The 23,081-nt window shown below is 39.1% G+C and overlaps 1 protein-coding gene and 1 long non-coding RNA gene across 3 annotated transcripts; both read left to right on the top strand.

Moving 5' to 3' along the window:
* Positions 1-701: 701 nt before the first annotated feature.
* On the top strand, positions 702-7,328 carry LOC131561482 (uncharacterized). 2 transcript variants are annotated; one of them, XR_009275069.1, is made up of 3 exons: positions 702-907; positions 2,932-2,986; positions 7,155-7,290. It is a non-coding gene; the product is annotated as an uncharacterized LOC131561482 (long non-coding RNA). The 2 variants fall into 2 exon arrangements; XR_009275070.1 differs by having other exon boundaries at positions 710-896; positions 7,155-7,328.
* A 3,687-nt stretch (positions 7,329-11,015) lies between these two features.
* On the top strand, positions 11,016-17,459 carry LOC131561481 (pulmonary surfactant-associated protein A-like). Its single transcript, XM_058810789.1, has 5 exons — positions 11,016-11,049; positions 11,684-11,784; positions 14,957-15,095; positions 16,107-16,178; positions 16,899-17,459. The coding sequence occupies exons 3-5, from the start codon at positions 14,972-14,974 to the stop codon at positions 17,273-17,275; spliced, it is 573 nt and encodes a 190-aa protein (XP_058666772.1). The 5' UTR covers positions 11,016-11,049; positions 11,684-11,784; positions 14,957-14,971; the 3' UTR covers positions 17,276-17,459.
* The last annotated feature ends 5,622 nt before the right edge of the window (positions 17,460-23,081 follow it).

Genomic DNA, 23,081 nt, shown 5'->3' with positions numbered 1-23,081 from the left:
TAAGGAAACATAGTGGGAGAAAAATTTAGGAAACATTTAAATCATTTTTTATTTTAAGTTAAATTCTAGGAGAAGAATTGAGAGACCTATAGAGTTTCCCTGGAAAAGTGAGACATTCAGGAATAAAAGGAACTTTAGAACTACAAGGAAAGAGTGGAATAAAGGTAGAATATGGAGGTAAGAAATAAATTTCTCATGTTTCTACAGTCTGGTTTTCAAACTTTTACTATATTCTCCAAAAAATATTTGTGTTAGTGTCTGGTATTCCTATGGCACCATTTCAGGAAAGGTGTGAGTTCCAGAAGTGTGAGGAGCAGAAAAAGAAACCATCTGTTACATAGGAGATGAGCTGCCCAACAGAACTGGAGGGAGAAATTGTCTGGAATGAGTCACCAGCTTGTTGTTTTCTGTGGGTGAAATACCAAGCCCTCTATCTCATGTTATAAACAGCATTTTTTCTTCTCTCATTCTTTGCCTGTTCATGAGTTTTGCTCCAACTTTAATTAATTTTACAATGTTTACATGTGTTTTGCCTGTGAGAACTGGGCTTTTCCCTCTGAACAGAAGATGACTTTGGCAGCCCTGAGAATTCAAAGCTTATCCAAGTGTTCATTTTGGTCAGGGATAAGGCACTCCCAGTTGGATAAATTCCCTGAACAAATCTGCAGTGTGGCCTGTGATTTCTGCTCTGGAAACCAAATATCTCTTTCACGTGGCATCAGATTACAGGAGAGCTGAGCATCTTGGAGACAGGTGTTGTGCAGTCATTTTGGTATAAATTATTTAATAACAGCCTTGAGTCCCACTTATAGTAACTGATGACTTGCAGAGACAAGTAACTGCTTTGGAAACAGAAGCACAGATTTTGGAGGCTGAATTAAATAGACACAAAAAAGGTAAGGTAAAGGTAAGTATAATTTTTGGCCTGGTAAAATGATGCATGTGCTTGTGCTGTGCCCCTAAAAGGGGCCTGGAATACCAAGATAAAGGGTGTATTTATAATTGTTCTCTCTTGGAGATTCAGTTTTGAATCTCCTAGTAAAATACAGATTTCATATTTTCAATCATTATGTGTTAAATGTGTGGTTCAAGGGTAATAAGTTATGGCATGCTCAGCAGGCTGGTGGTTCTTTCTGCCTGAGTTCCTCATAAATACAGCGTGAGAGAAACACTTGCTAATAATCTTGAAACAAATGAAAAATTTGTCTCTATTTCATCTTGGAGCTGAGCTGTAAACTTGGAGAGATTGCTCTCTAAATGCAGCTTCTGATACATTCTTTTATGATGTAAATAATGGACAGTGCATACAGCCCTATGTTTCCTCAGTATTTAGTGATGCCTTTGCTCCTGGGGCACTTTTATTCTGGTTCTAAAATTGACTGATAATGATCACTTAGAGCCTAGAGTGGTATTTATCCTGTGACTACACAAGTCCACTGCAGCAGCTGCTGACATGGAAATAATTTCTTTTTTGAAGTTTCAGCTATTTTCATGCAGCTCTTCCCATGTGATTGGAAAATGAATTGTGCTGTAACTACAAAAAGGAATAAAACAGTAAACCAGGCAGGCAAGCTGCTTTGTGTGCAGTACAAAATCATGAGAAGAGAATAAAATGATGTGTTCTGGCAATCTATAGGCATCAGCTGAGGTACAGGAGATATAAATCAAGATTTAGATGCAGCGGAAAGCAGAAATATTTTTTTGTCAAGTTAAATCCAAAAGCCTGCTACTGAAATGTTCTCAAAGTGGAATTTAGCTCATGCAGAAAAAAAAGCAAAAGGCCCTGCTTGTTTGATATGTCCTTAATGTGAGAGAAGTGATCCTATAAGCTTTTATGATTTTCTTGATGGGAGCTTCTTTCACCTCAGGTGAACTACAAAATTCCGGACTGTATTCACTAGGAATGGGTGGATATCACGACAAGAAAGCCCAGTACTACAACTTTGACAATTAAGAAAAATGTTTCCATTGAAGGCTGAAAGTGTTTAACTATGGAGGAGCAGATTTTCAATTTGTCTTCCACTTAGTTTAAGACTGAGCTAAGTGCCTCTAAGGAGAGAAGGACTGTGGCTTCACTGGCAAGTTATGGACCCATGGGAACATAAAAATGTGTCTGTACAGAGGAGCCATTGATGCCCAGCTCATCTGTTTTATAGCTGTTATTTTCATTGCCTAATTCCCTGTCTAACTTTATAAGTAATGACATTTATTTTCTCTGCACTAGGTTATACAGGTACAGCAAAAAAGCAATTACTGAAATTGGTAAAGGATATGAATTTTCCAGAGTATGATTTATCTGCTGATCTGCTTCATGCCTTCCTTGTCATTACTGGCAAAGTATCTTTGCAGTTCTTAAGTGAACTGCATTCCTTTTCTGCATTAATTGGTGTCCTGCAGCTATGAAAAACAGAACACTTAAAATTTTGCCTGGGAATTTTTAATCAATAGTTATTACCTAAAAACATAGGAAATGGTGCAATATTTAAAAGATGTATTTGGGTTTAGGAATCAGAAATAGTTCAGTCTCCAATGCATTCATTTGGAATGATTATGTAAGTCTATTTTGAGACTGTCTCCAAAAACCACTGTGAACTGTTTTGAGACCATTTCATCTGCAGCTGGACTAAGGGTAGTGATAGATTTTTCTCCCAGTGCATCAGCCAGTAGGTCACAATGACTAAACCACTGATTTAAAAAAAAAAAAAAAACTGGAGTAGTATTTTGAAGATATGAATGGTTGCTTTCTCTCAACCGTTTTGTGGGGTTTTTTTTAGAAATATTATTCCTGCTGCCCTATCAGCCACGTTCTCAAGAGTTCACTTCTTAACTGTGATTTAGACTGATTTTTACATTACTTTTCCCAGCAAATCTCCATTAGAGTTGAGAAATTTATGAAGCTTCTTGTAACCTGAAGTTAATGTTTATTTTCAGAGAGGACTGTGCTTCATTCAAATGGCATCTGTACAAACCACAAATTGGTTTCCAGGTAAGTGCAAAAGTTCTCTTGTGCTAAACACACTGGAAGTTCTCAAAAGCAGAATGGGAAAACATTCCTATTGCATGCCTAGTTTCCTATGGCCCAGAGTTATCAGATAATTAACTTTTAAACCAGACTGTGTACAGGAAAGGCATATTTGGCCTCAGCAAGTATTGGATCTATAGAACATCTGAGCTGCATTTCTTGCAATAAACCTCCAGTCCTTGAGCTTTTAGGTTCCTTCTGGCGTCACTCCTCATTTCCAGCATTTCCTGTGCTGTCGGTTTACCCTGGTGTAACCGTCTCAAGGGAAATGCTCCCCCAGCTCTAGCACCTCCTGTGCAGAAGGGGAGCAGCAGAAGGGGAGCTGCCAGCTTCCCTTCCTTTTGTTACCTGGTCAACTCTCCTGTCCTGAGGCAGTGCCCAGAGGAGCAGAACAGTGATGCTGCAATCTGACAGCCTGCAAGGCCATCATGCAGGAGGCAGGCTGATCTCAGCTGGACAAAAGTCCACAGGGCAGAAGCCACACCTAGAAATACAAAATGAGCTCTTACTAAGTCATATTACTTGAAATTTTAAAATTCAGCAAGGTGTTATGAGATGTGCCCTAAGTTCTGACCTTTTTCATCATTTACATCAGGGACACCTTTTCTTCCTTGAGGAACACCTTTCTTCAGTAGATGCTAAAAAGAAGGAGTTTGAAATTGTGGTCTATTGTCTTCCAGAAGGCTTAAATCAGCATTCCTGATGACCACTTAATTTTGCATTAATTATAAACTAATCTGTATTTGCTGTTATATCCCTGATTAGAACCAACTCATATTGTGCTAATATGACCTCCACAGAGCTTATAAGTAATTCAGGATGAAAGCAGCATTTGTTAATCAGCTGCTGGGTTTATCTTTCTAAAACACAATTTCAGGTTAAGTACATACTCAAGAGGAGCTATCCTGTCACATGTGAAAAAACACAATCATTGAAAGGCTCTTTTCATTCTCTTTAGTTTTCAAGTGGCAATTTTTAGTGGAAGCTACAAGGTGCAAACAGGAAGCCATTCAATCAGTAGCAGCTCATACTTACTGCTTTACTTTTTACTTATAACACATAAATATGGGGGAGCAAGTGACTAATGCACAGTTAGAGCATAGGAGAGGTGTGTTCTTTGCTGTGGCGGGTTTCCTGTTGTGAAGGCATCAAACTCTTCAGTTTAAACATGCAGAGGAGAGAAGCTTTATGCAGGGCCTGTGACTTGAGCACTGCCAAATTGATCTGCTCTGTTGCTTAGCACCTGGAGAGCTAAGGAGTGAAAAACGATTCCTGGGTTGCAGTTTGGCCAAAAATGCTCAGGGGAATAAATAATGCAAGATTGCCTGGAAAGCCAGGCATGGCCTTGTGTCTCTTTTAAGCTCTGCTAAACCTCTCACCACCAGCAGCATCACTGGATACTCTGTGCTCTCTCTAGCACAAATGACTTTGTCCTGAGGCACCTGCAGTTAAAATCTCTTTTTATGGCCTGTGACCCCAGTGAAGATCCAGACATCAGTTGAGCTGTTTAGATCAGTGCTTCAGGGCAGACACTTGTAAGAGCTTTTTCCTGGCTTTCTGTGAGCTCTGCTTTGTTTATGACTTCAGCTGGTGGCACAGTGTGTCCCTCTGAGCTGAGCTGCTGTGCTCATCTTGCAAAGAAACTTCTGCCATATTTGCAGTGGGAGGAAGACTCTACTGTGTGCAACTGGCTGGCATCCTCTTCCAGGGTGTTTAAATTCAGATAAAATTTCAAGCAGCTGGACTAAGTACAGAGAATGTGAGAGCAGCAGTCAACCCATGTTTAGGTGTCTGATTTCAGAGCCTGAGATTGCTGTGTTGGGCTTCATGCAAGCACACCTGCACCTGCTCAGTAGTGCAGCAGCCTGAACTTCACTGTTTCCTTTCCTCATCAGGCTTTTTGGGCTCACCTGGGAGGATCCTGAACAGAATCTTTTCCCTTTCCCTGCACAGCTGTGCTACAAAACTTGGCTGCCTTTGTCTTGTGCTTCAGCTGTGTAGGAAAAAAGTTCTGTGCAAATTTCCATCCTGCCCCAACAATTATATCAAGCACATTTATAATTCAAAGTTTTCTTTTGATGTAAGAGAAGTTAAACCATGCAAGTTTCTTTAGCTGAGATGGAAAGACACAGAGTTTCACCAGATTTAGCTGGAAATCCTGAAACCCCTTCAGCAGAATCATATTGTCTACATTAGTTACTCTCTTGTTTATCTCCTGTCTTGCACTTTATGTGTCCAACGACACCCCTGTGACGTTGTCCCATGCAGAAGTGGCTTGACCAGCACTACATTGCCTACAAATCACAAGCTATTAACTTCTCTATCCCCTTACACCCTCTCCACCCTGCCTAAGCAACCATACATAGTATTCACAGAAACTAAAGACAGGAGGAAATTGTGTACTTTTTAAACCCTTTTACCTTTTTATTCTAGAGCTGCAGCTAGAATGGAAAAAGGAGTGTATTTATGGGACTTCCTAAGCCTGTTAAGTAGATCTTTTATTTATGCAACAAAAACTAGTGGAGCAAATATTATCTTGAAGCCTCTGATTGTCCTCCGTGGGCTGTTATATTTTCTACTACATGGTCTTTAGCTTCAAGCTGCAATTGCCTCCCTCTGGAGCATCTCATCTGTCATTTTCATGAGTGAAGTGCATTTCTAGGTTTCATGACTAATGGTGAAAAGAAGTTAAAAGCCTTTCAATGGAAAAGTTCTACACTTTTCCAAAGCAAAGTGAAAATATTTCTATTCCTTTTCTTTATAATACCATGTTTTAAATACTATCTTAAAGCAAAACCTGTATTTTTAATAAGTGGGGATTAAGTGTTGGCAACAGTATGACAGGACTGGATGACAAGAAAAGTTTTCAGTTTCTCATATACTAGCAGTTTAAAAAGTTATTTAAGAAATAGTTCAAATGTATCTGCAGTGCTTAAGTATATATTAGATATACTTAAGTATATTAGATTTAAGAGATACATATTATTATGTATATCACTTCACTAAAAATTGTGTATTACTCTTTGTCTCAAGTTACTGGGAGCTCTCCAGTGGTTTTGAATGATGCAGTCCTAATGTTTATTTTTGTCAAATATTCTCAAAATAGTTCTGAATTTGGTCTTTATTCTGGCAAACGGTGAGTTGCTGAAAATATTATAGTTTACGTTATTTATCTCTGTAGCAATAACAAAGTATGTTCCTCAGGAAAGGTAAAAAACCCATAAAAGATGGCAATTATTAAACAGTTGGGCCCCATTTGTGTAGGAAAATAGATTCTAGAGAAATGCAATGTACTACTGGCATTGTGACACTGGTACCAAAGCAGGAGCACAGTTCTCAAGGTTTTGAAAACTAAATTTTATAAGTTAATACTTAAAATCACTCCAGTTTCAGGGGACTGCCCACAAGAGCAATGGCAATGGCTGAGCCTGAGCAAGAGGCTGGGCTGTGCACAGAGCTGGGGAAAACCTGGTTTCTAGCTTGGGTCCCTGAGGTGTTCTGGTAAGGCAGACAAACAATGAGACTACTTGAAAAATGAGAATGTTTGAGGAGCTCTTGTGTAGATTCCCACTCCTGGGAAACAAGCATGTTCCTGTCTGCCTAGAATGAGTCCTCAAATCCAAGTAAGAGTGCCAAAACGAATTTATAAATAAATATAATCCTTTCCTTATACTATAAAAGGTATATTTTATACTAGAATAGGTAGCTGAAATGATTTTCAATAATTGTATCGAGTTTCTTTTGTCTTACTAACAAAAATTATGTTTAATCTTCCTTAAAGGCTGTAAGGGATGACCCCCATGGAATAACAAAATGATATTTTATTAGTTAAGTAGTTGACATTCTGGTTATTACATTTCTCAGAGTTATTAAACATTCTCTTTGATTTGTCATTCAAGTTAAGTCTGCTGTGTTTTAATAACCTACTAAACCTTTTAACTTTGAATCATTTTGGCCTCAAGCAACATTCAAGATCTTCCCCTCTCTTGAGAGAGAATCTGACGGGGTAGAACTCTGTTCATTCCCGTTTGTTTTATTTCTACTTCTTTGAGTCTTCATCTGTTCCTTGTTTTTATCCATTAGCTGAATTTCAAGGGGCTTTAAATAGAGCTTTTCTCGTTTACCGTTGCAGGAACCTTCCAAGAATATTTCTGCACCAAAGCCTCTGCAAAAACTGCACCTTAACTAGCTTCAAATCAGCTGAGATGTATCAATCAAAGGTTGCTTTCTTTCAACTTTGTGTTCATTGTCCTGGAAAAATCTGCGGGAAATGGAATTCTGTTATAACTGTTATCTTAATTTTCAGCTCATAATAGCAATAAAAACTGCAATAGGTGATGCTTGCTGAGAATTCATTAATGGTTGTGTCCCTTCAGTAAAATACAATGCAGCTTCATTTCACTGTGATCATCAGACCTTAACAGTATCTTGGTGAGTTTATTATTTTCCTTTGCTACTCTGTATTTTCTGCCATGTGTTTTCAACCACAAGTTTCTCCCAAGGACTTTGAATTTCTATTGCAAACAAGACTTTGACAATGCTTTTGGATACATATGTTCTAACACTTATCAGTGAGACATTACACAGCCATTTCCCAGCAATAACAACATAATAAGAGCTTGGCAGAATTTTTTTCCCATCAGCAGGCTAGATTATTTTAAATTGACAGCAAGAGCCAGGTGGCTATTCATAAGGGCAAGATATGAATTGCAAGCACACGTTTCCAAGGCAATGCTGGCCAGTGGCTGTTCAAGCATAAATTGCTTCGTATTACCCCTTTTGATGGGAGGTAAGTGGTGTTCCCATCTCTATGGGAACACAAAGTGGCAGGACACCTCCAGCATTACTCCTTGCACTGTTCCCAGTGAAAGAGGGCAATGTTTACTCCTCTGTGACACACCTAAGTGACATTGCAGTGAGTAATTTCCTTGTGCTGTTGAACAAAGATCAGGAGTCATGCCCCATGCTGTTAGGCAGTATTCCTGTAAGGGGGCTGCTTGCTGCAGGAGATGGAAGGAGGAATTAGAGTTGGTGATGTGTCCTACAGGATAAAAAGGTGAATTGATGATCTGAGGGGAAAATAAAAGGATTCCTCAGTGATCCTAGGAATAACATCTCTCTTTAGTTTAGCTAGCTCTGAAACAGGTAAGAAACAGACTTGAAAACATTACTAGGTTGTGAATTTAGAGTGAAATGTTTCTGTCTGTTTATGAAAAGACAAGACAGAAGCTGATTAGAGTGTGGTCCAAACTTTTACTAAACCTAGATAATGAGTATGGGAAGGGAAGAGCACTTGGTCTGCCCTAAGGAAGGAAGAAGGCTCTGTCTAGAAATTTTATTGTCAAAGCAAGAGCTGCTTGATGCCTTTGTTTTAATGTGCTGTTTGACTTTCTCCTTTTTTAATTCAAGGCATAGAAACAATAGTTCAGTCAAAATTACTTTAATCTAGCAACTTGCCTACCATTTTCACAAAACCCAAGAGACCACTTTGATATCTGTACTTTAAATCAATTATTTGAAGTATATGAGAGAGAAGGAATCTAATGTAATCTGAAAACAAAGGCCAGGTACTTCTTTTAACATAGATTTAACTTGAAAGTTCTTTGGCAGGAGAGAACCATGACTTTAAAAAAAAGAAATTGAAATCTGGTCACCTCTTTTCTTGATAGCAAAGTTTGAATTGTTTTTCCTAGAATAGAAAATTGATAGATTGAAAGGAATTTGGGTTAGAGTTAAGGTTCAGTTCAGTCTGGTGAAGCCAGCTCTTTAAAATCCAATGCTCCAAGCTCTGCTCCTCATCTCTGCTTGGAAACTCATTATCTATATTCAGTATTCTTTCTCCTTCTACATCTACCTGTGTACACTTAAACATAGAAATCTCCCTGGGATCCACTCCCAAAATAACAGTGTTTCCCCAAAATAACAGTATTTCTCTGATGCCATGCTTTTTTCATAAATATAAACAGGTCTCATCAGCAATTACATTCTTCCTATAATGTGTTTATCCTCAAGTTAAGGTCTAGGGCACACAGAGCAGAGTTTTCTTTCAGTATTAGCAGTGTGGTTAAGTGCCTCACTGTCTACATTTTTTTGCTCCCATTTCTGCATCAGTGCACTGTGAATTAGCATACAAATTATTTTATCTGTGCTTCTTATTTTCCAAAGGCGGGGACTGTTGAACTTCCCATATTTTTGTTTGGTTTTGTGTCAATAAAATTGAATTGCAGGAGGGGAGGAGGTAACACTTCACCTACTGGGTTGTTTCATGACATAAGAGGTGACATACGCTTAGTGCCCTGTATTTCTGGTGAAGTCTTGAGCTGATGCCAATGAGCCCTCTTAAAGCTAACTATAGACACTTAACTCTGTATGATTTAAAGCTCAGCAAATAAATTACAGTGGAAATGCTAGAATGCAAATATGAAAATGACTATTGTTTTGAAGGAGGTAAACATGGAGAATGGACCACACCTGCTTACCACACAGATGCTGTACCAGGACTCGCTCAGAGAGTCAATATCAGGAACTTGCAGCACAGTGACACACTTTAAATTATTGTCTCACAAATCGCTACTATAAACTAGCAAGGCTGTGAATCACTATTTTGTGTGAAAGAGCACAACATAGCTTTACACAGATCAGGATATGCTGTTATCATAATCAGTTAGTGATCAGCTCACTTCAAAACGGCAAAATGAGGAGTTTACCTTGTGTTCTGAAATTGAGAGGCTTGAAAGCTGTATAAAATTAGTTCTGGTTCTGAAACTTCCTTGGTAATTAGTTTTTTGAGGCTAGCATGCAGAGCTGTTATAGAAAGCTGTTATTTTGGCCACATGACATCTTGAAAATCAGATTCCATTTTTCCCCCAAGTTCTCCTTTGCTGAGTTGAGCAGGGTTTGGGTTTAATCCACTGTCAGAAGATCATATTTAATATTCTTATGGGTTTTCCTAATGCTAGAAGAAGGCGTGCAGCACCTGGGGTCCTCTGAAACCATTAAAATTCCCTGGCTGAGTTTTGTGGGTGTTTCCCAGCTAAAGGCCTTCACCATTGCCACACAGGTTTACCTGCAAATTTCAGAATTCCTATCCCAGCTATTCTACAGGGATGCTAGGTTGCAGAAAAAATATTTACTTTCTTCCTTGTTGAGTATCTTTGTTTTCCCTCATTCTCTGCTGCATAACTAAGGAAAGTAAATCTAATGACTAAGTAATCTCTCACATTGCATTATGTTTTAGATTTCTTATCAGATTCCATTGTGTATGATCTGACTCATGGGAGAACAACTGTTATCAAATTTATCTTTCTTCAAAAGTTCTACCAAAAGATAAGAATTGATAACATTTTCCTAGATCATAAGCCATGTTTTGCTCATGTCACACTTTCATAAATGAATAGAGATAAGCTACTGGAGCTTTACTGATCTTTACTGATGTTTAATGATTTCAATTCTTTAATTCTCTTTTAATACGAACTGTGTTAGGTGGAAGAAACAGTACAAATCTCCAGAGACTTATCCTGTTCATGTGTTAGAGCTGCATATGTATGCAGTGATGCAGCAGAAAAACCAGCCCTTACAAATGTTGCAGAGTTACCTAGAAATTAGATCTGTTGAGATTTTATTCTGGTAACATTCCCAAGAAATTTGGCACCTAGCAATATTTAAAATATTGCTTCTCATAATCGGGATCCATTAAGTCTCATCTTATTCTGGAATTGAAGAAATTTCCTATGTACCCCAGAGGTCTGCTGCCATCCAGAAACAGAATTACCTGTGTCTTTGTGGTCAATTGTCTGGTATCTGTGCTATTTCCAAACTGCAAAAGGAATGGGAAAAATGTCTTATCTGTTGGGTACTGTGTAACCCACATCTTATCCACTCAACACCAGTTTTTTACATCTACCTCATCTGGACTACAGAGAGAAAGAGTTTCCATTGGTGGTGCAAAAGGACTAATGTGCATTCAGAGCTCTGCTGCCCATCTGGCAGAGGAAGGACTGAAGATAGATTATCTAGAGCATACATCTGTGAGTGTTAACTGATCATTTGCTAAGAAACCTGCTACACCCTCAGTTTGCTATTTGTAGGGGTTTTTGAGATGGAGAACAGGCCATGCTGGGCAGTTTAACTGCAGGAAAAGGCTCACAGTTGTGAATGGAATTGTATTTAAGTGCCTGCACTATGTCTAAGGGGAATCCTAAATGCATCTTCTGCTTTGATATTTTATCTTGGCTAGGTCGGCCAGTTGATATTAAACATTTCTAATTGCTGGACAGGGAGTCTAAAGATGTTAGATTGCAGCTGTGAATCCTGCTGGAATCATTCAGAAAGAATAACACTATTATTAGGGGTGATGACAAAACTTAAATAGTTTCAGTGAAATGCAAATGAAAAATAGAGACCACAGTATAAACTGACAAAACACAGAAAATCTGTGAAGCTGAGATATTTTTGTCTCTCAGGTGAAACATTGATGTGTTGTCTTGCTGGGGTTTATAAAACAAACCCCATCTAGGATCAATCATTTTAGAGTAGAATGCATCAGAACCAGAAGGGAGTTGCAAAATCCCAATATGTATTTCTGGGAAACAGCAGGAGCAAAAGCTCTGGTTTCTTCTTTTTTTTTTTTAATCCATTTGAGAATTTTGTGCATGTATACAGATTTTTTCCAAGATCCATCTCTGACCAAGAGAGGAGCAGCTGTCTTGTGCAAGAGAGACCAGAATGAGCATTCTAGCACATAGCTAGAAAATTATATTAAGGTAAGATAAATACATCAGATACAGAGAGGGAGGAAAGTTTAGAATTCTGATTACTGGGTCAGACTATTTGGAAGGTACCAGGCTTCCCCAAGATTAATCACAAGAGTATCTTTCCTTTCACAAGAGCCACTGGTGGCCATCTGCCATTTTTTGCTTTTATAACACAACAAACCATTTTAAAATATGGCCTAAAATTGCTGAAAGTTACTTTACAGTTTTATATCTTTTGTGTCTACAAATCTGGGGTTATCTGTTAGTTCTGGGTTGTATTTTCTACAACTTCGGCTTTATTTTGTTAAAAAAAAAGAAATTTCTCAGCCCTTAAAACTGGCCTCAGTATTTGCATAACAAACATATGAGCAAAACTGAAAAAGCTCATTCGTGGCCTCAGTATCCACTTCAGCCATATCATTTAACAAACACCACACTATATAAAGGGAATTGGTGTGAACTGATTTTTCATTTCATTTTGAAGCAGAAGGGTAAGTTGAATTTCCTTTTAATAAATCACAAAGAATTTCAGCTAGAAGGCAAATCTGTTCCTTTTGATTGCTGTGGTCATATTTACATTCTACAATTAAATTTCCCATTATTAGTAATTTTTTTGCTTTGCTTATACTAGCAATTTTGGTAGATAAGGAGGTGCCTGAAGGACACTAGATAGTAATGACTGATGAAGGTCATTAAAACTGGATTAAAACTGAAGGGCTGTGTTTTTTCAGTTTTGCTATATAACTGATCAGGGGTCTGACTCTGCATCATAACCCAATTATGAGCTGGATGCAGTAGCCCATTGAAATGTAATTCCCTGAATGATCATCACCAGGCAAAGGGTACATGTTGTAATTGCATTTCCTTATCTCAAGGATGTAAGTATTCCTATCACCTAAGGTAGGTTTCTGTTAGGGTCTTTAATAACCTGCTCTCTCTGAGTCACTGGCCAGTGTTTCCAGAGGGCTCTGCTGGCCTTCAGTAAAGGGCAAACAACTAGAGATGCTCCAAATTCAACAAACCAAACTCAACAGCACTTTAATACTGCACATCTGCTCTCAGGTGGATTTGATTTTACATTGTTTAAAGTGCACGTTCTTGACCATACTGCTGCTAGTTAAACAGATCCCATATGCTGCAAATTTATGACAAAATTGAATATTTGTATATTCAAGGGTATGTCGCATCAGACTGATGTTGATGAGACATTCCCTGCGTGAGGGCGCGCACGGCCCTAAGTCCGGCTAGCAAAAGGGGAGCGACGCCCCTGAGCATCAGAAGCCAGCCCCCCTTGGCGTCCTGGCCTCGGGCTGCGCTGGATTGCGGCCTTGGGTTCACGCAGGACGAGACGAGTGAGGAGGCGACCACTTGCTGGGGGTAAAACGTCGGTTTATTGAGGAGCCCACAGGCAGCAAAAAGGGCAACCAACAGGTGGAAAAACCCACAGCAAATGGCCCCCGAACACGGCAGGAGACAAAGTTTTTACAGGGAAGGGGTGAAGAAGGGAGGGGAAGCCCAGCTAACCAATAGGGGAACATGTGGGGCTGTACATAAGAAAACTGACACAAGAACTTATCCAATAAGCACAGAACAAAGGAGGGGCCCCGGGACGCCAGCCAACCACAACCCCCAGAGAGAAGAATGTTCTCGAAAGCAGGGAGGAGTGGGGGGTGATTGACTGGGCCCAGGGGGGAGGAAAACTTTACTTATATGGTGGGATAAGGGAGGAGCAGTTATGTAACTTGGGAGATTGACAACTAACGGGGGCAGGGGTAACCACAGTAACTCAACTGTCAGGGCAATAGTGGCGGGAAAACTGGGAAGAGAGGGACCATTTATGGAGAACAAAGGGAGAACATACATAAAATGAGGGAGCAAAGTGAGAAACTTAAAAACACACTACAACAATTCCCCTAGAAAAACCAGTTGCTGTTGATGCAGATTAAAAATAACCTGCTATAACAGAGTCAATATGGAAGATCTAAACAATGCTTTTTCTTTTAAAAGCTTACTTCACTTAATAAATGACACTAGATGATATTTTTATTCTGCTTGGCATATATAATTTGAAATGTAATAGCAAATACCTTGTTATAGCTTGATGAACCTAGATGTTAATAATCTTACCACATTCAAGCCAACCAAGCTTTTATTTTAAATTTTAAGTGGAGCTAGACTTAGAACCTAGTATGTGTAAATGCTGATTTTTTTTTAAAAGATGGAAGTTTTTAAGAGAGAGCAGGTACAGGATCCTCTTTGATTTGTGCCAATTAAAAAAGTGAAGTAATGGATATTATTTGTTTTGTATGAGTCAACCCATGAGCATCACCCCATTGGACGCAAATACACATTCTGGCATCTTGAACCTTTCTTTATATCTCCTGTTAGTTTAACTGAAAGATGTCAATAACTGTATATTTGAATGCCATAGTATCTTACAGTCCTTCAGGTTTCACAGCTGCACACCCACTCACTCTGCTGTAAACAACCCACAATATATGGTTTTAAAATGCTTTTTAGTCATGATAGCTCAGCACTCAGATTATAACCCTAGTTGTTGTTTTATCTGTGGGTATAAAATAAGATGAATAAGCCTTTTGCCAACCAGCAAAAGTTTATTTTCTACAAGATTAACTGACATTTTCAAGCTTGTGGAATTTTGTTCAAAACAGGATAGGAATGTCAATTGAGCTGTGAAGTTTTGCCCATGTGTAAAACAGTATCTGTTTATGCCAAATAAATGTGCTTAGATAGTGTTGTGCTGTAACGAGCTCCCAAACATGACCAGTCCCACTGTGACAGATCTGCCTTTCCGGTTAATATCCTATGCATCATTGGGTGATTACAGTCCTTGCAGACAGCTAATGGCTTAAGTGTGATCAGTTACCTCTGAGCTTATCATTTCTCAAGGATTAATCCAACAAATAGTCAGCGACAGTGAAAGGGCTAATTTATCTTCACTACTCCAAGTTTATCAGTCTAGAAAGAGTTTTGTGTATAAACTACACAATGTTTGCAAAATAAATCTTTTACATCTGAAATATAAACTTTATTTAAACAAGGAAATAATGTAAATTTCAAGAAGGGGTGATGGGGGGGGGGGGAGTGTGCAGCTGTATAAACCAATGTCTACAATTTCTTACAGAATTACCTGACAAATGTGTGATGGCTTTTTTTACAGCTGGCCTGAGAAATCATGTTGTCTTACTCATCCTACACCCTCATAGCACTGGCTGCTTTGTTAGTAACTTGCCATGCATTGAGTAAATGCCCAGAAATTTCTGGGCTGCCTGGTATCCCTGGAAGGAATGGTCTGAAAGGTAAGCAAACTTCCTCTTTTGCAAGAGACCCACCTCACAAAGGCTGCATGAACAGATAACACAGAAGGACACGTGCCCTCAAGGAAGTAGATGTGTTAAGCACAGGAAGGAAAAGAGAATGGAGGAAATGGGCAGTTTATTTTTTTCTAAAAAATGGGTCTCCTCTCTCTTCTGGGGGAAGAGAGGAATTGAACCAGTTATCAACACTCTAACATATAAATATTTTATATATATGTAGAAATGTTTTCTCCAGGTCTGCTGGCAAGGCTAAAGCACTATTAGAATTATTCCCAGTCTCCCTGCATTAGGTCAAATATGGGGGGATTTTAATGGATTGTGAAGTGCAGTAGGAGCTGCAGTGTTGCTGGGGATGCAGCAATGTTTTGTGCTTCTCCATTGCTGTTTATTTTAGCTGTGGATTGTGGATTGTGATCATGAGAGTACATTAGTGACTTTATTCTACACATAGGACCCTCGTTACCTGTGGAGAATGGTAGGAAAAAAAGAATCTACCTTTGCAGTGGGTTCCCATCTTTAGCAAGCAGTGCTGGATTTATTTTATGCTATTCAGAAACCTTCCACTACCACTGTTTATGGCTCCCATTAAAGCAAGATAAACACCCAGCACTTGAAAAAGAAAGTCACACGGTGCCATAGAAACTGTTTCCTCCTCAGAGTGTTCCTCATGCCTGCCATTACCAATGAAACCTGTCTTTGGCAAAGCCAGTTTCATAGGTAAACTAACAAAAGGCTTCAACCTGTAGAGCTTCAGTTTCTTTTCTGCAGAGGAGAATTACCATCATTTCAGTGGATTGGATGTTTTTGTTAGTTTGCTTTAATATATATTAACAACAATGTGAAAAAATACTGTGAAAATATTTATTTTACTCTTGCTGATGTTAAAAAATGCATTTGCAAGTTAGTTCTGGAAAGTAATTGCTGTAATCCAGGGGATTGTTCCTAGCAGCACAGCCTAGTATAACTGTTTAACTTTTGTTTTTATCTGTGTAGGTCTGCCTGATTCTCTGGCCAGCAAATTTGCTTTAGCAAATTTGAAGCACCGACTTTTCCAACTTGAGGCTGGTAATTCTTCCCCTTGTTACTTTTTCAGCTCACAATCAATTTTAAGTGCAATAGGCAAAGTTAGTTATAGAACCATGACTTGCAGGAAAGAAACTGCATTTGGAATGGGTGTTACACCCCAAAACTCCATTTTCTCACTCAAAGGAGGGGAAGTCAGGGTTCTTATTTCTCTGGAGGGAAGCAGATTCCTCTTGGCAGTCATAATGCACTTTTATTCAAATTTGGTTTATTTTTAAGAATATTTCAACTACCTGATATTGCACTTTCCACATGGATTCATGGATATCTTGTACCACTTTTATCTATCAGTGACCAGATTGTTAAAGGTTCTAAATTGTTTTGTACTGAAAGAGATTCACAAAACAATTATCATTTTTCTGTTTCCCTTGCTCAAATCTGAAGCACACTGATCATCTTTAGAAAGTACCACTGATCATCTTTAAAAAGTACACAAAATATAATAGGGCTGATATTTAGCAGATGTTGGTGGGACATCCTTGTCTTGGAGATAAGGCCAAGTGGTCACAAGCAGAAAAATATATTTAGTGGGCAGTTAGTGAATGGATAAAATTAAGGATCTTTATTTCTCTTCTTCCTTAGCTCAATTTTTCCCTCTGTTCCTTTTAACACTTTTAGTTTTCATCTCTTGATTTCTTTTTATTTGCTTGTACTTCAGTATGCCATAGAGAATTTACAAAGCTAACTCTTTTCATGTTTCAGCGCTTGCTTTGAATGGGAAAATAAGAAAAGTAGGAGAGAAAATACTTGCTAGCAATGGGAAGAAAGCTGACTTTGTGTCTGCACTGCAATCCTGTGAAGAGGTTGGAGGAACTCTTGCAGCCCCCAAGAATGAGGAGGAGAATAAAGCTATTATGGACATTGTGAAGCAGTATAACCAATATGCTTACCTGGGCATTAGAAAGGGGGAGACTTCAGGTCAGGTTAAGTATTTAAATGGCATGCCTCTGATTTATAGCAACTGGCACCAGCATGAGCCCAATGGCAAAGAGAAAGAGAAATGTGTGGAGATGTACACTGATGGCACCTGGAATGACAAAAAATGCAATATGTACCGTCTCACAATCTGTGAATTTTAGAGAATGGCCTTTCAGCCACCTCAGAGAATGGAGATAATGAAGTATCTGTGTTTCAGGTTGATTAAATTCCTGCAATTTCTCTGTATCCTAAAATATAAGATTAATCATATTGTGATATTTTTTAGCCTTAGGAAAATGCCAAATTTTCTAGGTGATTAACATGATTAAAATGTGCCTGAACTGATGTGCTTGGTGTGTTTCTCCCTTTTGGAGGGTTGGGAATACCTCAGAATTCATTTCTCATGGCAAATTGTCTCCATACCTTCGTGAAGGCTAGAGGAAAATTCCAAGGTTTGGGAGATTGGAAATGCTGAAGTTAAAATTGCCCATGGTGTCATAGTTGGAAGCATTTTGAAGTAATTAATAGTGTCTGCCTCAAAAGAGATGCACAGAGGTTGACTTCACTGGAGTAATTATGGTTTCAGGTTGTGGACATCACTTTCAATCACAGAGCCTGTGTCACATTGAACCACTCACTGATTCATTAGCATCCACCTTTTGTTTTATAAAAATATCAACAGTACTAGTTACAATTAATTTTTCTAGTTTCAGAGGCTACTCTCTATAAAAGACAAAGATAAATATTGCACTCAGTTCAAGTAGATAGAGTGTATAAAATGCCAAAGATTGCATTTTGTTGCTAAAACAGCAGATTCCCTCAGAAAACCATGGGGCTGCAGTGTTGGAAGGCCACCTGTCTTTTCCCAAAGCAGATAATATTTTGGGAAGGCAGCTAAGAGTGGAAGTTCAATCAGTTCAAACACAAACATCTCTGCTGATGTTATATACCAAGCAACAGCACAGACAGACTTCTACTCAAATCTGGTAAGACCGAGAAGCAAAATTTCACAGAATATTCTCCCTGCTACTCTGTTTGGGCAGCTGGTGAGCAGCAGGGGCAGCTGGGCAGAGTTACCACAGCAGCCAATTCTCACATTCTTACCTTGCAGTGAGGAAGCCCTGGGCTCATCCATCCTCATTTCCACACTACCTGAGGGGGTAAAAAAAGAAAGCACCAGCTTTAAACTTTATGCATGAAACACGATCTCCTCCCCCACATCTGGCTCTGTGCAGGAGCCCCTGGGAGCTGGGCCTGACTCTGGGCAGTCCCAGATGTTCCCAAGCCTCCCATGGGGAGGAAGAGGGGTAGGGTCTATTCCCATTCACTGCAAGCCCTGCCAAAATTTTGGCAAGGGATGATTAATCCCCAAGGTTCATCCAGCACTCCAACTGATATAAGAGAGCAGACTGGGACTCTGAAATGGAGAAGGTACACCCAGGACCACGCTGGATAGATTTCAAAGTGTGAACCTGCTTCCAAACCTGCTTTCCAAGGCAGGAGTTTTGAGACCTATGACCATGGTACCATTTTAGCCAAAAGTTTCATAGAGCCATGACAACACTCACTCTGTGGATACATTGAGAAAAAAGGTAAGGCTAAATTTATACCTTTTCATTTTCCTGGGTTTAGATCTGACCAGCTACACTAAATCTGCCAGAAAGGGTTGAAGATTTACTTAAAGCTACCTCTTAAACATTAGTATTTTAATAAGCAAACCTCATTAGCAGTTTTTGAGTCTAACTGTGCAGTTTCTTTGTTAGAGCAAAGTGTTTACCCATCACAAAAAGTTACCAAATCCTTCCCCCAAAAAATCCCTACCAACATCATCTTTTACTCTCCGAACTGAAAAAGCATATTCATTTACTTATGTCTCCAACTAGTTTTGGGATATCCTATTCCTTTAGTTAATGAAAAATTTATTTCTACCACATTTGGGGCTGCCAAATTACTGTAGAGATCTCTTGTAAAGACCCTTAATGTATAAAAATCTTTTACAAATGTTTTAACACCACATAACATCTATATCTAAACAGATTTAGACTTCAAAACAGCAGAGTGTTTTTCATCCAGTTAAGAAAAATAAGATTTTTATTTTCGAGTCACAAGTTAGTACTTATTACATCAATTAGCAAAGTATCTAAGCTAGGTATAAAAGCCTATTTTTTTCTGCTTTAGCCATTATGATTGAAAAAAGGAGAAAAAAATCAAATTAAACACATACATGCTGCTGAAAAATAAAAGCTCCTCAGATCCAGACAGAGAACTCCTAGGCAGTGCTTTCCTCTTTATGGTTCACACTTGATCTGTAATGTTGCTTGATTATTCTCTGCAGTTCCACAGAAGAAAAAATATCCAGAAATTGTTATTTTTTAAATTTTGATATGGCTTTTTTTGTGTGTGTTTGGTGTATAACTCTATCAGTTCATACCTTCAAATGCTATTTGAAATACCAGCATTTCAGTCTGGTTTTTTGTGAAAGATCTGAATTCTCCATCTATGTTTGTTGTTTGTTTTTGTTTTTTTTTTTTTTAATGGACAGATAGGTTGGGCACATGAAGAAACAAAATACATTGTTTCTGTGTTCTGCTATGGTAACATAAACAAATATTATAAAATCTTTCCTTAAAAGTGCAATAATAATTCCTGATGTATAATGACCAGACAAGGAAAAATCCAGGTTAATCCTTTCTTCTTCATTTATAATAATTTGCTACAGAAGTGCAACATAAAGGTAAGATCTTTAAATCAGAAAATTAGTTACTCCCCACATGTTATAGAAGCTGTCTTTTAGGAATTAAGATCCTAGTACAAGTAAACAGGTCGCAGAAATTCCAACCCTTTTGAGGCAAGTGGATCCTGTCTCACATGAAAGAAATTGAGTATAGTTAATAAGGTATGTTTAACATTTAGACTTAGGCCAGAAAAATTATGGATATTTATTTCAGAGAGAATTTTCTCTGGTCTAGAGTGATATCCTCTTTTATAATGGTATAATGTAATTAGTTATTTCAGCTTAGAAGTACTGTTATCAATTTTGAGCATTCAAAAACCTCACACCTGCCCCCATCAATCCCTACCACATGTGAAGAAACTGACCATTGATTCCAGCAAACACAAATTTTTCTGATTTTTGTAAAAACTTGATTAAAAAAAACCCCATGGCCCATGGTTCTTGAGAAAACCGAGTTCCAGTTCAACCTCTTGTGAACCCAACTGGCAGGATGTGACACAGGCTGGCAGGGCTGCCTTATCTTGTAAAAATTGTGAGCTGTAGCTCAGAGTATCAGGTTGCAAGTGATCTTTCATTATGGGAAGCTGAAGCACACTTTTTTAAAATCCTGTTAGCCAACAGCTACACAAACACAGCTGATTCCAAAACACAATGGTTACAGGATTCTTGGAAATTAGAGTAGCGCCTTAAAAAAAAATGATAAGAGGTCTGGGTTGTTTTTTTGAAGTCCCTGTTAGGGTTTGCCAGAATCTGCCTCAAGGGCTGTAACCCAGGTGATGCCAAGTGAAACCTGGAATGAAGCTTTCACCCATCTCTGCCCTTGTGGCTCAGGAGCTGAACAACACTGCAGGGCAAAGGTACCTTAACCCTTGAGGAGGCTGTGGCAATGGGAACTGTTTAGCTGTTAAAGAAATGAGATATAGTCTTGTTTTCCATTGGCTATAAAGCTTCTGTGTTTTTTCTCAGCTGAGCTGCACCAAGTGACATATCAGAGACATCCAGAGCCCTCCTCGTGGACCCTTCACCTTAGCTCATGGGGCAAGATGGCATTCATGTGCACTGCTACACAGGTAAAATAAAGACTTTCTGCTCTAAAATGCCGCTCATCATTTAATTTTTAAAATGCCTGTTGAAGTCTGCTATCCCAAGTGTCTACATCTTGCTGAATTGCTTTTAGCGCTCAGCAAAAATAGCCTCAACCCTCCTCTGAGAAATGGGACCTCGTGTCTCCCCATGCTCTGTGCTCTTCCTGCTATTCCCAGGGATAAGGAAGTAGCTGGGGACAGTCTGAAAATTATTCTGAAATGCAGAAAACACAGGACAAGGTGGAAACAAGGTAGGGTGGAAACAATGGCAGAACAGAACAAAATCAACTTTAACAGAAAATATTGCAAGGGTTGGGGGCATTTAAATACAAACAGAGAATAAGAAAATAATTTTTCAGGTTACCTGTGAATAGCACCACAGAAGAAAAAACCTAACTTTCAAGAGACTGAGTATACCAAGGCAAGGGTAACAAACAGACTTATGGAAAGAGCACACAGCCATTCAACTCTGCCTGTGTTTCTCAGAGCAGCTAAGAGAGCAGCACTGACCAGCCTCTGTCCTTAGCAGGTTTTGCCTTTGCCTACATACACTGCACAACAAAACCTACTCAGAATATCCATCATTTGCTTCACTGCCACTGAAACTAGGAAACTTCTTACTGATCGATGTGGAAACTGAAGAAAAGTTATCTCAATACTCAAAAATAGTTTGTTCTTTATCAGATCTGTGTCCTTGAATCTTGCTAGACCTCTGTGATATGTGGTTCAAGGAAAGATCAGAAAATAGTTTACAAGCTATGGTGGTTATATAAAATAGTCTATTAGGCAACCATAAACAAGCATATTAGAAATGAAGGGGTATTTAAATATCTATTTAACTTGTACTATCTTATTAATATGCTGATGAAAATCAAGGCAAGAAAGGTTTACAGTTTATCCAACCTACATCAGTTTTTCCTCAGGAGTCTATGACAAGGAACCTTTTGTCCCCCTCCTGGTTTTCCAGGCCCTGAGTCAGCATGTGAAACCCACAACTGCCGGCCAAGCCTCCTCCTCATCTCACACTTGCCCAACTTGTGGTTTCTTCCAGGTGCAATTAAATGTTCAAGTTGTTCTCACCATGGATGCAAAGGGCCAGGCTCTGCCAGTGACCTTTTCCAGGGCTCATCTAGAACCCAAGTACTGCCTTGTCTCACGTTCTCTGTTTGATATTGGTGGGGCTTTTTTCCCAAAAAATAAAAAGTAAAAAATCTCTGCCGGAAGAATGTTGAAAGCATTACATCAAACACTCAAAAGCTAAGAAACTTGAAGTTTGACAAGAAGCTTGAAACAAAGGTAACTCGTGCAAATTTAAAACAGCCCTCTTCTGTCAGCATGCACACAGCTGGGTACTGCCTATTTGTTTTTCACAGGACTAGTGCACTCAAGGGCACTCAATAAACAATGCAGCAGGATTTAATCCAGCATCTGTGGGCACACCACCAAGGACAAAGGCCTTGAGGCACACATCAGAGGCTGAGGTGAGGGTGCACAGCGTCTGTGGAGGTGATCTGGCCTAGCCCAGACCCAGTAGCATTGGTTAGAATAATACAGACACTGCTGACATTCCCCTTCCAGTCCCAAAGCGCCTCATTCCCCTGCTGTCCTGGCTGCTGGCCTTGCTGCAGCACCAGGATGCTGGCCTGGCACAAGCATGATGTGGCCACATCTGACTTGGTTGAACTGGAACACAGACTCAAACACCTTTCCTCAAAGCCTCCACTGCACAGAGCTGAGAACATCTGTAAAATACTTGGCAAGGCCATCTCCATTTCAGTGATGCTTCTCATCTTGGGCCTCTGTTCTTACAGGACTGGCATAAAGCAACCTTTTTCCTTCACTGAGAGGTTCTTGCTCCACTGGATAAAACTGCTCTTTTTGACACATAAACCTCCCCTGGAGCATTCTGTAAGTTATTTCAGCATGTGTCTCTCCAGCTATCTCCTCTACATGTGCTGCAGATTTGTCATTTGCCTTTGCTGCTACAATTGTGAGATTCTGTTTAGTTATGAGACTTTGGTCATAATCACTGGTAAGTCCTCAGTCTGTAACAAAAATCATGGTGGTGTCCCTGTGCATATTGTATTTCAGGTGAACTTGTAATTGCTTATCTTCTGTGACATTTCCACACCCACTCTGTGGAAACAT

Source organism: Ammospiza caudacuta, chromosome 9 (genome assembly GCF_027887145.1).
Source record: "Ammospiza caudacuta isolate bAmmCau1 chromosome 9, bAmmCau1.pri, whole genome shotgun sequence".
In the NCBI taxonomy this organism is placed as follows: Eukaryota; Metazoa; Chordata; class Aves; order Passeriformes; family Passerellidae; genus Ammospiza; species Ammospiza caudacuta.
This window is presented reverse-complemented; position numbering and strand designations above follow the sequence as displayed.

What these genes read in the sequence shown, in the direction of transcription:
- LOC131561481 (XM_058810789.1), top strand. Translation starts at nt 14,972, where the DNA reads ATGTTGTCTTACTCATCCTACACCCTCATAGCACTGGCTGCTTTGTTA. An exon ending in TGGAAGGAATGGTCTGAAAG is followed by an intron (nt 15,096 to 16,106) that starts GTAAGCAAACTT and finishes TTATCTGTGTAG; the next exon opens with GTCTGCCTGATTCTCTGGCC. An exon ending in ACTTTTCCAACTTGAGGCTG is followed by an intron (nt 16,179 to 16,898) that starts GTAATTCTTCCC and finishes TTCATGTTTCAG; the next exon opens with CGCTTGCTTTGAATGGGAAA.